This window comes from Strix uralensis, chromosome Z (genome assembly GCF_047716275.1).
Source record: "Strix uralensis isolate ZFMK-TIS-50842 chromosome Z, bStrUra1, whole genome shotgun sequence".
Lineage (NCBI taxonomy): Eukaryota > Metazoa > Chordata > Aves > Strigiformes > Strigidae > Strix > Strix uralensis.
Window position 1 is genome coordinate 35,180,990 of NC_134012.1, and position 16,664 is coordinate 35,197,653.

General features: G+C 42.8%; 2 protein-coding genes across 9 annotated transcripts in view; one reads left to right on the forward strand and one right to left on the reverse strand.

Moving 5' to 3' along the window:
* Positions 1-16,664, forward strand: part of SNAPC3 (small nuclear RNA activating complex polypeptide 3) — a 56,359-nt gene that overhangs the window by 29,753 nt on the left and 9,942 nt on the right. Inside the window, exon 10 of one of the 4 annotated variants that reach the window (XR_012627254.1) lies at positions 14,577-14,620. The exons of 1 other annotated variant lie outside the window; for it this stretch is intronic. The gene's annotated coding sequence lies outside the window, so the exon portion shown is untranslated. Of the gene's footprint in view, positions 1-7,209; positions 7,451-8,211; positions 8,774-14,576; positions 14,621-16,664 lie in introns of those variants that run through there. 2 more of the 4 variants (XR_012627256.1, XR_012627253.1) reach the window with 2 other exon arrangements.
* PSIP1 (PC4 and SRSF1 interacting protein 1) overlaps positions 6,279-16,664 on the reverse strand; it is a 44,076-nt gene continuing 33,690 nt past the window's right edge. For 4 of the 5 annotated variants that reach the window (XM_074857216.1, XM_074857214.1, XM_074857215.1 and 1 more), the window contains 4 exons: positions 12,335-12,436; positions 11,532-11,745; positions 9,094-9,205; positions 6,279-7,048 (listed from right to left, as the gene is read on the reverse strand). In XM_074857216.1, the coding sequence (XP_074713317.1) occupies positions 6,985-7,048; positions 9,094-9,205; positions 11,532-11,745; positions 12,335-12,436 (492 nt within the window). In that variant the 3' untranslated portion in view covers positions 6,279-6,984. Of the gene's footprint in view, positions 7,049-9,093; positions 9,206-11,531; positions 11,746-12,334; positions 12,437-14,568; positions 14,658-16,664 lie in introns of those variants that run through there. The other variant, XR_012627252.1, reaches the window with a different exon arrangement.

Here is a 16,664-nt window from a genome sequence, read left to right on the forward strand (position 1 = left end):
CATAAGTGGATTCTGCTTTATAAATACAGGCTTCAGTATTTAATCATTAAGCTTTCTAAATGCCTGTAGCCTGCTACTCTAATTTCCCAATGCAGCCAGCATGTTACTACAACATGCTACTGCAACTGAGTGCCACTGTGTTTTGCGCAAAAAGTCATTTATGAACACCTTTCTTTGATCAACAACATGGAGGCCTTCCCCCAGGCACTCTTCACATCTCTTCCCCCTTTGACTAATAGACCTGTGAAGAGAGAACAGAGAGTTCTAGGCTGCTTGCAACTTCAGGCAGGCAGGTAGAGTGGAAATAGTACCATTTTGTAAATATGCACAAATCACATTTTTGTTAAGATCAGTACAGATGCATACAAGTGCATGTGCTTCTATGCATTGACATAAATGATAGCAGAGTAATAAGGAATGACAAAAAATATGCTTGCCTCTATAAAGTACTCAGTATAGTAAAGGAAGTCTTTAGAAAGCATGCAGCATATTTAATAAGTATGCTGTACAAATGCAGCAAAACAGGCTCCATAATTTCAGCTGTTGGTGAACAGTCTTGTTGAATGTTGAAATAAATATTCTTCTGTTGGGTTTTCTGTATTACCAAACCTATAACCCTGCCTTATCTTAACATTACAGCTAGTTTACAGATTACTGAGACCAAAAATAAATGCAATGGATTCTGCTTAACGTCATGTAGGTACCACTATGTAAAGGGAGAGTTAAAAGTTGGTCAAACTATTTCCAACAGGCATTAGCAGCAGCTTACGTGTAGTGACTAGATGTGGCAGACATGGTCTCTGAAGGAGTGGTGTATTTAGCAGGGAAAAAAACATTCACTCTGTGATGAATTCTAGCAAAGTCACATAAAAAATAGTAACTTAATGCAGACTAGCAAAGATGACTGAACAGCAGTTTTGAACACAATAAATATAATGCTGCTTGTGCAATGAGTATCAGATACTATAGTTGTGACTGGAGGCTCTTCATGCTTTTTTTCTGTGCCTCTGGTCACTAGTGAGGATTTTTTTGTTTTTACTTAAACCATACAAGTGAAGAGAAGGGGAGGTTAGGGCTATCATCCTAAAACTACTATGCCATTTACTATTCTAGTCTGTTAGGAAGAAGGAAAAAAAGCAAAAAACAGCAAAAAGGCAGTGCTAGGGAAAGAAGTTTTCATCTCTTCACAATTAGGAGACAGATAATAAGGAGGAATTTCTTCATAGTAGTGCATGATTTCAGTGAAAAAAAGTGTTAGTCTCAAAATCTGTCACTTTCAGATTCTGGAAAACAGAGAGGTTTTAAGGCAGTGCTGAAGTTACTGACCTTTACCTGGTTGTGATGTTGAGTGTGGAAGTTGCTTTTTCCTATTACTGAATACCTAGCTGCTTAACACTGTTGAAGAGCAGAACTGCAAACAAAAGTAAAGATTGTACCAAGCTGTTGAACTTGAAATGGGGAAAAGCTGTCTGCCTTGTTCTGTATATGAGAAATCCCTTTTCTCTGTGCTACCCTGTGTAAGAACAAAACAACAACACAAGCAGGTGGGCTGACTGAAGAAGCCATGGCAGCAATTTACAAGGCATGTAAACAAGAAATAATTTGACTTCTCAGTATTTGATACCATGCTGTTTGGGTCATGCTGCAATACTGAAAACTTGTTGAATGGTGCGAGTTAAAGCTTCAGAAGCACTAGTCTCCATCAGGCTGTAATCATATTTTTCTGTTGCTGCCTTGAAGGTGACACAAGGCAAATATGTACACCTGGAACACTGTCACATTCCCTGATATCCCCCTAACACAATTCTTAGACTCTCAGTGCAGCTCGTGCCCACAGAATCACAGAATCATCTAGGTTGGAAAGGACCTCGAAGATCATCTAGTCCAACCATTAACCTAGCACTGACAGCTCCCAACTACACCATATCCCTCAGTCCTATGTGAACCCACCTCTTGAACACCTCCAGGGATGGGGACTCCACCACTGCCCTGGGCAGCCCATTCCAACGCCTAACAACCCATTCTGGAAAGAAATGCTTCCTGATATCCAGTCTAAACCTTCCCTGGCGCAGCTTGAGGCCATTCCCTCTTGTCCTATCACTTGTTACTTCGTTAAAGAGGCTCATCCCCAGCTCTCTGCAACCTCCTTTCAGGTAGCTGTAGAGGGCGATGAGGCCTCCCCTCAGCCTCCTCTTCTCCAGACTAAACAACCCCAGTTCCCTCAGCCGCTCCTCTTACGACATGTGCTCCAGACCCTTCACCAGCTTCGTTGCCCTTCTCTGGACACACTCGAGTCATTCAATGTCCTTTTTGTAGTGAGGGGCCCAAAACTGAACACAGTCATCGAGGTGCGGCCTCACCAGTGCCGAGTACAGGGGTAAGATCACTTCCCTGTCCCTGCTGGCCACGCTATTGCTGATACAAGCCAGGATGCCATTGGCCTTCTTGGCCACCTGGGCACACTGCTGGCTCATGTTCAGCCGGCTGTCAGTCAACACCCCCAGGTCCCTCTCTGACTGGCAGCTCTCCAGCCACTCCTCCCCAAGCCTGTAGCGCTGCTGGGGGTTGTTGTGGCCCAAGTGCAGCACCCGTCATTTGGCCTTAGTGAAACTCCTCCAGTTGGCCTTAGCCCATCGCTCCAGCCTGTCCAGATCTCTCTGCAGAGCCTCCCTACCCTCGAGCAGATCAACACTCCCACCCAACTTGGTGTCATCTGCAAACTTACTGAGGGTGCACTCGATCCCCTCGTCTAGATCATCAATAAAGATGTTAAACAGGAGAGGCCCCAAAACCGAGCCCTGGGGGACACCACTCGTGACCGGCCGCCAACTGGATTTATCTCCGTTCACCACAACTCTTTGGGCCCGGCCATCCAGACAGTTTTTTACCCAGCAAAGCGTGTGCCCATCCAAGCCTCGAGCAGCCAGTTTCACCAGGAGAATGCTGTGGGAAACGGTGTCAAAGGCATCCACAGCCTTTCCCTCATCCAATAAGCAGGTCGCCCTGTCGGAGAAGGAGATCAGGTTTGTCAAGCAGGACCTGCCTTTCATAAACCCCTGCTGACTGGGCCTGATCATCTGGTTGTTCCACATGTGTTGTATGATGGTACTCAGGATGAGCTGCTCCATCAGCTTCCCAGGCACCGACGTCAAGCTGACAGGCCTGTAATTTCCGGATCATCCATCCAACCCTTCTTATAGATGGGCGTCACATTGGCCAATTTCCAATCTGTCGGGACCTCCCCGGTCAGCCAGGACTGTGGTAAATGATGGAAAGCGGCTTGGTGAGCACCCCAGCCAGCTCCTTCAGCACCCTCGGGTGTATTCCATCCGGTCCCATAGACTTGTGTATGTCTATGTGATGCAGTAGGTCACTGACTGTCTCCTCCTGGATTGCTGGGGGTTCGTTCTCCCAGTCTCTGTCTTCTGGCTGAGGAGGTTGGATGCCCTCAGTACAACTATTCTTGTTATTAAAGACTGAGGCAAAGAAGGCATTAAGCACTTCAGCCTTTTCCTCATCACTTGTTACCATGTTTCCTCCTGCATCTAGCAGGGGATGGATACTCTCCCTGGTCTTTCTTTTGCTGCTCACATACTTACAGAAACATTTCTTGTTGTCCTTGATTGCTGAAGGCAGGGTAATTTCCAGCTGGGCTTTAGACCTCTTGATTTCCACCCTGCATAGCCTCACAGCCTCTTTGTAATCACTGTGAGTGGCTAGCCCCTTCTTCCAAAGGCCATAAGCTCTCCTTTTCTCCCTGAGTTGCAGCCAAAGCTCCCTGTTCAGCCAGGGGGGTCTTCTCTGTCACCGGCTTCTCTTACAGCACCTGGGGACACCCTGCTCCTGTGCCATTAAGACTTCCTTCTTAAAGAGCGCCCAGCCTTCCTGGACCCCTATGCCCTTCAGGACCGTCTCCCAAGGGATCCTTTCAAGCAGGTGCCTAAACAAGACAAAGTCAGCCCTTTTGAAGTCCAGGATGTCAGTTCTGCTTAGCCCTCTCCTGGCCTCTCTAAGAATAGAGAACTCTATTATTTCATGATCACTGTGCCCTAGTCATCCTCCAACCGCCACATCATCCACCAGCCCTTCTCTGTTCACAAAGAGGAGATCCAGCAGGGCACCTTCTCTGGTCAGTTCACTCACCAGCTGCGTCAGGGTGTTATCTGCCACACATTCCAGGAATCTCCGGGACTGGTCCCGCTCTGCTGTGTTGTATTTCCAGCAGATGTCTGGGAAGTTAAAGTCTCCCACAAGAACAAGGGCAAGTGATCATGAGATTTCTCCTAAGTGCCTATAGAATATTTCATCCACCTCTCTGTCCTGGGTGGGTGGCCTATAGTACACTCCTACTACAACATCTGCCCTGTTGGCCTTCCCCCTGATTCTAATGCAAAGACACTCCACCCTGTCTTCACTACACTTGTACTCAAAGCAATCATAACAGTCCTTAACATACAGCACCACCCCACCACCTCTCCTTCCTTGTCTGTCCCTCCTAAAGAGCTTGTAGCCATCAATTGACACACTCCAGTCATGGGAGACATCCCACCATGTTTCTGTAATAGCCACAACATCATAATTTTCCTGCTGCATCATGGCTTCAAGCTCCTCCTGTTTGTTACCCATGCTGTGTGCATTGGTATAGATGCACTTCAGATGGGCTGATGTTTTTCCCCCTTCAAATCTAGTTTAAAGCTCTGTCAATGAGCCCAGCTCACTCCTGCTCCAAGATCCTCTTCCCCCTCTGGGACAGGTGCATCCCATCCAATGCCAAAAGGTCTGGTGCCCTGTATACCAACCCATGATTGAAAAATCCAAAGCCCTGACAGTAACACCAGTCTTGGAGCCACAAGTTCATCTGTTGAGTTCTCCTGTATTCTTCTTCATCCATCCCCACAACTGAAGGGATGGAGGAGAACACAATTTGTACCCCCGACCCCTTAACCAGTTTCCCCATGGACCTGAAATCTCTCTTCATTGCTTTAGGACTTCTCCTGGTAATGTCGTCACTACCTACCTGGAAAACCAGGAGAGGGTAGTAGTCCTTGGGTCTCACTAGAGCGGAGAGTTTTGCCGTGAGGTCCTTGATGCAGGCCCCAGGGTGGCAGCAGACTTCCCTATGAGACAGGTCTGGTCTGCATATTGGGCCTTTGACACCCCTCAGAATGGAGTCACCCACTACAATGACTCTTCTGGGGTTCTTTTTAGAACTGGCTTTAATACCTGGTCTAGAATGACCCGGCCTTGGAGACCTTGGTCTTCCTCCTTGTTTGTCTCATTTTCTTTCTCCTTCTCTTCTTTATTCAAAAGTTCCAGGGCCCTAAATCTACTGTGAAGGGACACCATAGAGGGTGAGGGAGGTTGGGAGAGGATTTTCCTGCCTCCCCGAGCAAGGACCTGTTTCCAGCCTCCCCCATCTCTTAGGTCCCCTCCTTCTGCCTGGTGGCAAGAGGGTTGAGGGATTACCTACCTCCTTTGGAGCCTCCATTTGCTCCTGTTGCTTTAGGGGTGCTAAGGTGCTACTCCACCAATCAATTTCCCTTTCACACTCCCTAATACTTCTTAATCTCTCAACCTCTTCTCTGGGTTCTTCCACCAGGCTGAGCAGGTCACCCAGCTGATCGCAGTGCACACAGGTGCTGTCACTGCTGCCCTACTGCAGGACTGACAGGCTCAGGCACGCCCTGCAGCCCAGGACCTGGACCGCTGCATGTTTGCGTGTCAGCTCCGTCTGGGTCGCCACGTTCTTTCTGGTGGTGGTTTTGACGCGAGTGGAGACCATGGTTCAGTCCACTGGTGGAGGACGATAAGATGAAACTAGCTCTGAGAAGTTCTAGACCCCGGAGATGGACCATGCCCTGTCCGCTTGCCCTGCCTGCACAAACTGCCACGCAAACTCACCCTCCTGACGCGCCACGCCCTGTTCGCCCGCCCTGGTTGCTCGCGCTCCCTGGGGGCTGCTCTTGTATGTGAAGGCGTGGGGCGTTGGGCATCGTCACTCCAGTCTGCGCCCACCCACTCTGACTCACCACCGCCCTCGTTAGCAGCAGCTCGCTCTTCCCACTCAGGGGGGAGGCGACTTGAGGCCCCGTTTCATTCCCTGTCACACCTTTAGGCATTTTTGTTAAAATACTTTACCAGTGTTTTTGTTAAAATTCAAGTTAGAAATCCGCAAGCTAATGCCAAGGCAATAAAATCGAAATAGTACTAAACCCAGATACTTGTCATTCCTATGAATGTTTCCGTCTATACAAGTTAGTATTAAGAACATGTCTCTCTTTATCAGTTTAAATGCTTTAATTTCATAAATTTTTCAAGACAGTGTTTTTCAACCAGTGTGCATCAACAGGTTCTGTGGGAACACCACATTTCTTTCTAGTATACTTATTAAACCAAAAGCATACCATAAAGTCACATTGCAGTAAATTGGCACAATGAGTTTTGCAAGAACAGAACTAAACTTGTTTAAAAAAAAAAGTGATTAAGTATACTCATACATTAACATTTTAACAGCTATAAAAATGCTGCTTCCAACTCCTACAAAACACAGTGAAAAAACATCCCCAACAAGAGTTGAAAAACTATGCACAGAGGTCAGTATCCTAGGAAGAGAGTAGGTTTTATACAAATGAAGCAATTGGGCAGTTAAAAGTATTTACACTTTTTCCTGCTATTAGCTAGACAAACATACAGTAGTCAGGTAAAAATATACTACAACTCTAAGTCCTGTAACATGTAAGCATTTGTTTTCTAAGTGGAATTTTCATCTTTTGAAATGTATTACCTGTTAATACTGGACAAAACTATTGGCAAAAGTGTTTAAATACTTTAAAACCAAGATTAAAAGGGCTTTTATTCCACAAAATTTAACTTTACAATACTATGCTTATAAAATTATTTAGAACTTTCAGCAGTCTATAGATTTCAAATGCAAAACTTATCAATCCTCTTTATTTTGTATTTTAGAAAAAGACTCCAGTGGTGTCATTTGCTTTCAAAGGTAGAATCTTTTGCTGGCTTTTCAGGCTCTCTCTCTTCACCACATGTCCTAGAAGCAAAATAAAGCAACATTAACAACCACATAAAAATGCAGAGAGCAAGGCTTATGCCAGATCAATTTGTGCAGTCTAGAGTAAGTGATGCTGACAGCAGATGAAGTCTGGAGAACTGAAGCAGGTAGTGATGCCAGCTGTCTATCTTCTCTCTTAGGCTGACTGCCCCTAAATGTGAAGCTAAGCTGGTAGTGATTAACATCACCTGAATGCATGTGACCAGATGTGAACAGCAGTCATTCAGCCCCCAAGTAGCCATACAAGACTTTTTGTAAAGTGGGTTTGTTTCTTTGTTTAGGTGAGTCAAAGAATGTGTTGCGAGTTCAATGCCACAGCAAACATCACACATGTGTAAAGAGATAAATGTGTATTAGCAGAACATGACATGTCCACTAGCTCATTCATGGAAGATATATTCGCAACTTTTACAGATACAATCACAATTACTGAAGTATTAAAAATATAAATTGTCATGCCTCAAAGTTGCTTTTTTGAGACACACTTTATATTCAACAGCCTTTTCCAGGCATGCTGCGTAACTATCTAAAGTCTCTACCTTAAATTTCTTTTGACCAATGTCCACTGAGGTGTCATGCATGCACCCAAATATTAGTTCTTCTAATCACAATATAAAGGGCAATCTGACTGAGATTGTCTCTCTGCCACTCAAAAATCCAAGTGTTGTCAGGTTCTGCAGGAACAAGGAAAGGAGCTGGCCATGAAAAAATTCTACCTTGGAGAACCAGTTCAGTACTAATTTATTTTTAAATACTTTGTCAAGTATATTCTGTTATTACTGAACTAACTGCCTTGCTATTAATTTCAAGTAACTCAGGTGTTGCACTTGTTAGTACCATATTTGTGATTTGGCCAAATCACCTATTTAAGCAGTGTACTAGGCTGTGTAACCTGTTAGCAACCTACATATCTGCCTTCACTATGTTCCCGTAACATGCTGCTTGTTCAGACCAAATGACTATTGGATTCATCACTGGTTGAAAACTCCCAAATGTCAATTGTGAAAGCTGTGGAATCAGAAGCCAGTAATTCTGAGGCTACCTCTCAGCAAATACAAAATAATTTTCATCTTAAGTGGTTTCTTGGTTTTGTTCAAGTTTATCTTATTGTAGGTAACAGTCAATATTCCCCTCATTTGTAGTTTTAACTTGGCAGACAGCCAAAACAACACCAGGCAACTGCCATTTCTCCTGGCCTGCATGGAAACAGTGATGAAAGGAGAGCTTGCTTCAATACCTGCTGCTGGACAAAAAGAATCCTTGAGCACAAGGTGCAGAAGTGCTCAGAGAAAACAAAGGGGTAATTCAACAGATCAGCTCAAGGGTAACTCTAGGCTTTTTGGTCATTGTTTACTAAATGCTTTTTAAGTATTTCTCATATTCTACAGGAGATTCACTGCTGCTTGTTCTTTACAAAACTGCATTTTTCAGTGAGGCTAAGGTTTAAATACTTACCTACTTACAAATTCAAGCATTCTTACAGCTTCTTATGTGGAAAAGGTAAATGCATCAAACTCTATAAAGCGTTCTCTATAAAGAGTTCTGAAATTTCACAGGTCTAAGTTCTAGCCTGCATTTGGGCAATTCTGTAGCTACGCTATAGAACACTGATTAAAGTGGGGCTTGGCTATTGTTTGGAATACATGATTTCACAAAACACTTGATAAATCCCATTAGTTTCTGTAAGACTTGGTTCAGGCTTCTTTTGCTTCCAACTTAATAGCATCAGGTAGACTAAAACATAGGAGAAAGCTTATACTTTGCTCTGTCTCACCGCATGCTGATTTTCTCCTAGCAGGACATCCTGTAATTTTTTCTTTAGGTCTCCACCATAGCAATAAGTGAAGTAACTTTTAAAATGTTCTTTCAAAACTTCAACAGAAGATTTGCATGCTATTATCATTCTCTAAAGTTGAGAGAAAACAGTACCTCAGCATGGTTAGGTAACTTCAATCTACTGCTGTTCTATTTTACATCATTTTGCTAGAGCAGAGCAGATCTTTAGCTCAGTCAGGTTAACTCACTTTTTCTTACTGCCAACTTCATGTCTATCTTTCTTTTCCTCAGTGTTCTCTCCATTGTGCTGTAACTGATTGGTGTCTTGAGCTTCAGACCCTCCATTCAGAACTTTTGAACCTTTAAAATTAAAGAGCAGAGAAAGACAACAGTACTGCAGGCAGCAAAACTGTGCTATAAAAAGTCCCAGACAATTTCTTTACCTCCATCAAATCAAATGCTATAAATGTTTTCCCCTCACCTTGATACCCAGCAGCTGAAACGATACAAAAAGCAGTAACTTATACAGCTTCAACTTCTGAAAATTCCCTTCAGCAAGCCTCATCCCATCAATTTAATAATGGGAAATGAATATTGTATGTATATTTCATGTGATTTCAAGTTCTTCTTGCGCTTGCTAGGCTACAGATAATAGGACTAATGCTTATTTATATTCTGAGCAGTGAGAGAATATACTTGAGCAGTAAATCTGGTTTACCACTCTAACCTGGTCAGACAATTTGGAGGGTTTTCTGATACTTTAACTGGAAAAGTTACTAGTCTGATGGATTCTTGTTTAGTCTCAAGTCTAACAAATATGCATATAATCAAAATATGACAAACTATATATAAATAGACTGAGAGTGTTTAGTTATAGCATGCAGTTGTCAAGCAGGAAAACAAAGCACTATGTAGAAACTATTTAATGAAGTCAAAGCAGGAATATTTAATTTCTTTAAAATTTCTGTGATGAATACATGTTTTGCTCTGGTATTACAAACCAATGAATTTTGAGTCAATTGTTGAGGAATGTCACTAAGTCAGAACTGACAGTCCATTTTATTTGAAGTTACAGGTTTACCAAAAAACCCCTCTATTAAACGACTGTGCTATGCTACAACAAGAAAAAAATACAAGACATTAATCATCTGAATACTTAGAGGCTAAGAGATGCTAAAAATCAGACAAGATCATTTTAAGATGACGTTGTGGTAGTTGATCTATTTAGACTTGCTCAGAATCAGTTCTGAACTTGAATGCCAATGCAAACATCAGTGAAACAGTGCTATAACCCCTTGTTACAAAGTGGATAGTCTGAAGCTGTACTTCAGCTGAAGTACAAACTGCTGTAATTGTTGTGCTTCGTAAAGATAGTAAGAGTTCAGCAGTTGAAGTTTTAAGAGGGCAGAAGTACGAACGTAAGGAACCAGAATTTCTCACTGTAGCAAATAAAGAAAATCCACTTCCATGAAATATCCCCCTACTCTGATAAAACTTCTTACCATTCTCCATCTGACTAGGCAACTACATGGTATTTCAGTGTGTTCTGTTGAAGTCTAGTGTTAGCCTTATCTGAAGTAGCTTCGTCAGACTGTGTGGGAAGTCCATTCAGTTTAGATTCTTTGTTAAAGTATTAGCTATGCTTTCCCCACTGAGTTGGGGACAGATCTGTGTGGAACCTCCACTACATCATGCATACTTCTCTCACCATAAAATGGTTGGATTTCATCATCATCCTTGCTTTCTTAGCAGTTAGAAATACAGTAGCATTTCAACTGCAGTGTTATTCTGAATCCTTGGCATCCTTAATCTCATTTACATTAACTTCATTATTCTAGATCTGGGTGGTGTAACTTTCAAACAGTTTTCTGAAACAGTTTTGCTCCCAGGATTCAAGTTCAAAGTAAATATAATTTCTCTTCAGTGCTTGTGGAGATCAAGGATCCAAATATCATTTTAATAGATTGGTAGAACTCCTACATCTTCAAGGATTTTAATTCATTTGCAACACAGCTTTCCAGAGACTGTCTCAGTCTCATTTTGTTCCTCTATTTAAAATCGCAAGTATCTATTTTACTACATTTTTTCTTTAAATAACTGACCTAAGTTACTATAGATCATGCTTGCTATGAAAAGCTTTCAATATCATGTTGTACTTGCAGAGCATGAAGGACTATTCTCCCCTAAATTATGATTATTTCTTTAATGTTAGACTGAACTACTAAAGTTGCATCACAGAAGTTACGTGTAAGTGGTTACAAGCTGCTGCTACACATAGTAGCATGCATGATATAGGAAGAGGCTAGTGAAAGAAATTAAGTTAAAGCACAGGTGGAAGTCTAGGCACCAAAAAGACTGCTTGAGGAATGGAAGGTAGTATGTTATTCTACCTCATGTTTAATTTTTTTTTATTCCACAAGGTAATAAATTTAGAAAATTTACAGAGAAGTAAAAAATGCTCAATTCTTGCAAAAGCTCTTCCCTTCAGGCAACAAAACAGCCACAGAAAACATTATACCCTTGAACTTGAAGCTTCATTATAGCAGTATGATCCTTGACTATTTCAGATATATAAAGGTTTTAACAGATGGGTAGAATTCCTACATCAAGGATTTTTTGAAGCTGGCTCAGAAACTGATGGAGACTAGGTCTTCTATATGACAAGAAACTAAAAGCAGTGACTTACCTGTTTGGTCCTTTTCCATTTTTTTGTTTGCTCCTTTCTTCCACTGTTCTTTGGTTTTGTTGGCTTCCTCGTGCTGCTTCTGCTCAGCAAGTGATTTATTTAGTACTTGGGAAAGAACAGAATCTCCTTCCCCAACCAGAAACATGGTCTTGAACTTGTTATATAGCATTGTAGATTTCTCCATGATAACTTGGCTAACTTTGAATTTCCGTATCTGAAATCAAAGTAATAAAACAATGAGCTCCACTTAGGTATTTAAATACCTATGCAATTTCATGACGTTCTAGATGAAATTCTTAATTTAAGCTGAAATTAGATCATAGACTTTTACACTCTCTGAAATATCACAGAATCATGGAACAGCCCAGATTGGAAGGGACCTTGAGAGATCTGGTCCAACCCTTCATGGGAAAGAGAGCCTGGATGAAATTACCAATCACCCTGCCCAATTACACCTTGAAAACCTCTCCCAGTGCAACTTGTATCCGCTGCCCCTTGCCTTTCTCCATGCACTTCCTTGTGAAGAGAGCGCCTCCATCCTCTTTGTAGCTGCCCTTTAAGTGCTGGAATACTGTGATGAGGTCTGCCATGAGACTTCTCCAGAAAGACCTAATCCCTTCAGTCTTTCCTTACAGGGCAGGTTCTCCAGCCCTTTGATCATCTTCATGGCCCGCCTTTGGGCGCTCTCCAGTCTGTCCCACATTGTTCTTGAATTGTTGGGACAAGAACAGTACTCCAGTAGTAAATAACACTGGTATCAATTTAAGAAAGCATACAGCTTACTTGAACATTGCAAATCTCACCTTCTTTAGAGTCAGAATCATCTCTGTATGTTTCTGAGCTTGTTGCATTGTGACTTGAAGGGATGCAAGCTCATCAAGAGCCTCAATACACCTGTTCACATCCTGTATAAAAACAAGAAATTAGTTTGAAGACTTAACTTACAGGTTAATAATCTGTAATTATAATGCTTAATTCATTTCCATGCTCAGTGATACCTTCCTGTAATATCCTTAATTTGACTATGTACTTAATTTTAGAACAATTTATACAGTCAAACTTGCAAACAAATTGCTATCAGTTGCCTTTCAGCTACTTCTGTAACAAAAGGCAGATGCTATCTGAATAACTTGAAAGTGTTAAAAATAATTTTATACTTTCAAAATACAAACTCAAGCTTTATGCAAGTTTTGGTTCTAGTAATTCTGTGCTTGAAGCTGTTCTCCACAGTCAGCTTTTTCCATACACAATCTTTCCAAGTGACTTGCCACTGAGAAGGTAGCAAAGCATCTTAAGTGGATGGCAGTTAATATACAGAACTGTATTTTTGTAGATTTTTCAGTTAAAAGTTTGATGAATGACACACTATGCAGGACACCCAGAAGTAATGATGTGAGCTTCTGATCCAGTTTGAAGAACCACTTAATAGTCTTCTTCCTGTAATACTTAGTTCTCAATTTCCTTACCTTCAGCTACTCTTGCTTATTTTACTTCCTATTTAGAACTAACAAGATTTGTCGCCAGCACAGGTCATAACATTCTGCATATATTCTGCATTCTTGCATAAAGTTGTAGCTCCTGTTCTCCAGGGAAATTAGTATTAAAACACCCCAAAAAACCATATCAGGACTATGCTCATCAGAATTCTTTTTATGATGTTTACTTGATAAATACAGGTATGATAAACTAAGTGTCATTGCTGTAGTTCTACAACCAATGTTCTTTCCAGTATTCTAAAATATTTGCTCCATCACGCCTCTGAATCAGAGGCTGGTGAGGTTTTGGGGGGTTTCCATTCTTGTTTTTTTACTTATTATGTTAGGGGAATTTACTATCTGGCTCAGGACACAGTGATTAAGCCAAACCATCATGTATGTTGTGAAGTAAAAGCTTTCTGTATTTTATTTGAAGTTAACTATTTTTTTGAGACAAATTATTGGCATAGACTTAAATAAAATAATTTAAGAATAGGCCACACTGGAAATGAATGTTTCATATTTAATGCTGTGGTGGGTTAGCCTTGGCCAGCGGCCAGATGCCCACCCAGCCGCTCCCCTCTCCCTCCTCAACAGTGCAGGGGGAGAAAACAGGACAAGAAAGCTCATGGGTCATGATAAAGACAGGGAGATTGCTTACCAGTTAACTGTCATGGGCAAAACAGACTCTACTTAGAGGAAGTTATTCCCCATTGAAATGGAGGAACAAAGACAAACATTAAATCAACTCTTTTCCTTTCCCCCTCTCCCATGCTCAACTTCATTGCAGACTCCCCTCCCCAGCCAACCTCCATGGAGCAGCGCAGGAGGGGCATCACAGTTCCTCTCTGCAACTACTTCCCTCCCACAGTCTCCTCTGCTCCAGGTTGGGCTCTCCCCACAGGCTGCAGTCCTTCAGGAGAAATCTTCAGCACCAGCTCTCCACAGGCCACCGTGTGCACATCTGCTCCTTCATGGTCTCTTCCAGGGGCTGCAGGGGAATACCTGCTCCAGCAACACGGAGCACCTCCTCCCTTCTGTGACCTCGGTGTTCCCTCTGCTGTTTCACACTCTAGCCTCCCCTCCTCCTCCAGTGTGTTTTGCCCTTTCTTAAACAAGTTTTTACAGAAGCACCACCGTCTCAGCTGAGGGGCTCAGCTGAGCCCTGGGGTGGGTCCACTGGAGCCAGCTGGAACTAGTTGTGTCCAGCACAGGGCAACCCCCTGCCCCCACTGCCAGAACCTTGCCTCTGACACCCAACACAACGCTGAGTTTCTGAGTTGGAGCAGCCTGCGCTTCTCATCCTACTGTACTTCTTCACTGACACTCATGTTTTCTCATGGTACAAATGGCACTCACAAAATGAAGATACTAAACCGAAGGCTGAATCTCTTTCAGCACCATCCATGAAATGGTACCCTGAAGAGACCACGTAATCAGTTAGGGAAAGTCCTCAAACTGATGTCACGCTCACACCTCTCCTTGGCCAGTTCGTGGTAGCAAGAATTTTCTTGTCTTCAGCAGTACATAAAGGCAGAAATGGAATGAAGTCTTTTACTTGCTTTTTCAGTTGCATAAATGGAAATGGACTTTTGAAGATTTGCATCCCCTCCAGGACTTCAAATACGGAGACTGGTAAAGTATTTTTGGTCTGGTCTCATGATTTGAGGTTTCAGTTAAGAGAGAAAAAACAAAACAAAAACGAAAACACAAATAACACTGAATTGAGAAAACCTGGTAGTATTTTTCTAGAGCACCATAGGCACAGACATTAAAATAGGCTTAAAAAAAAGAGACAGCTCTGTTCCTTCCCTTTTTGTTTTCATTGCCCAGCCTTAACAGTGGATTCCAAGGTGTAAGAATTCAGATGAACATATGCAAATGCTTGACAACCCCACACCATAAAAAACCCTTTTTCTTATGTTTAAGCAGTATTTTCTGTATTAACATCAGCATTCACTGCTTCTTGTCCTTCTACCGAGAAGAGCCTGGCTCTGTTGTCTTTCCACACTCCATTCAGGTATTTACACACATGGAGAAGATTCCCCTCTCAGCCTTCTCTTCTCCAGGCTGAACACTCCCAGCTCTCTCAGCCTCTCCTACAACAGATGCTCCACATCCTTAATTCATCTTCATGGCCCTTTTTATGGGCTCACTACAGTGTGTCCATGTCTCTATTGTACTGAGGAGCCCAAAATGGGATCCAGTGTCTCACCAGTGCCAAGTACAGGGCAGTCATCACCTCCTTCTTTTGGCAACTCTAATACAGCCCAGGATGCTGTTGGCCACCTTTGCCACAAGAGCACATTGCTGGCTCATAGTAAGATTGGTGTCCACAAACACCTCCAGGTCATTTTCTGGCAAGCTGCTTTCCAGCCACTCAGTCACCAGCCTGTGCTGGTGCATGGGGTTATTCCTCCCCAGCTGCAGAACTTGAACCTTTGTTGAACTTCATTAAATTCCTATTGGCCCATTTTTCCAGACTGTCCAAGTCCCCCTGGATGGCAGCACACCCTTCAAATCTACCCTTTCAGTTTTGTATCATCTGCAAACTTGCTACAGGTGTGGTCTGTCCCATCATCCCAGTCAATAAGGAAGATGTTTTAACAGTATTGACTACTAGTGACTGGCCTGTAGCTGGACTCACTACCACTGATCAGTCTTTTGTGCCCTGCAGTTCAGCCAGGTTTCAGTCCACCTTGCTATCCACTTACTCGGTCCAGACTTCAATAGTTTGTCTATGAGGCTGTTAAAACAGACAGTGTCAAAAGCCTTTTAAACTTAATATGAACAACATCCACTGTTCTCCCTCATCCACCAAGCCAGTTATCACACAGCAGGAGGTCAGTTTGGTCAACCATGATTTCTTCTTCATTAACCTATGCTGACAACTCCCAGAGACCACACTGTACTTCGTACTACTGGAAACAATTTCCAGAAGGATTTGGTCCATCACCTTCCAAGAGATCGATGTGAAGCTGACTGGCCTGCAGTTCCCCAGATCCCCCCTTCTGGAAAATGAGGGTGACACTTGCTTTCTTCCAGTCCTGGGCAACCTTTCTCTAGTCACCATGGCTTTTCAAAAATAAAATGGAGTGGATGCACAATGACATTGTCCAGCTCCCTCAGCACTCTTCAGTTTATTCTGCATCAGGTCCCACTTTGTTTAAATGTTGCCTAATTTGATCCTTGTCCACTGAGCATCCAGTCTTTCCTGCTCTGGACTTTTCAGTGGTCTCAGGGACCTAGGATTCCTGAAAGGAAATGTACGAGCAAACTGAGGTCAAGAAGGCATTAAGTACCCTGGCCGCCTCCTTGTCCTTTTTCACTAGATCCACCACCCTATTCAGCAGCAGGCCCACATTTTCCCAGTCTTCCTTTTGCTGGTGAGGTACTTCAAGCTTTGTTGTCTTTCATTTATCTTCCCAGTTTTAACTCCAGATGGATTTTGGCTTTCCTAAGCACATCCCTCCATGCTTGGACAGTGTCTGCATATTCCTCCCAGGTTACCTGTCCCTACTTCCACTTCTTTCATGTCCTGACTATAGTCAGGAGGTTCCTTGTTCATCCATAAAGCCCTCCTGCCACATTTGCTTATTTTCCTGCTTGTCAACATGAATCAATCTTGAGAAGGAGGTAATCCCTAAAAGTAAGGCAG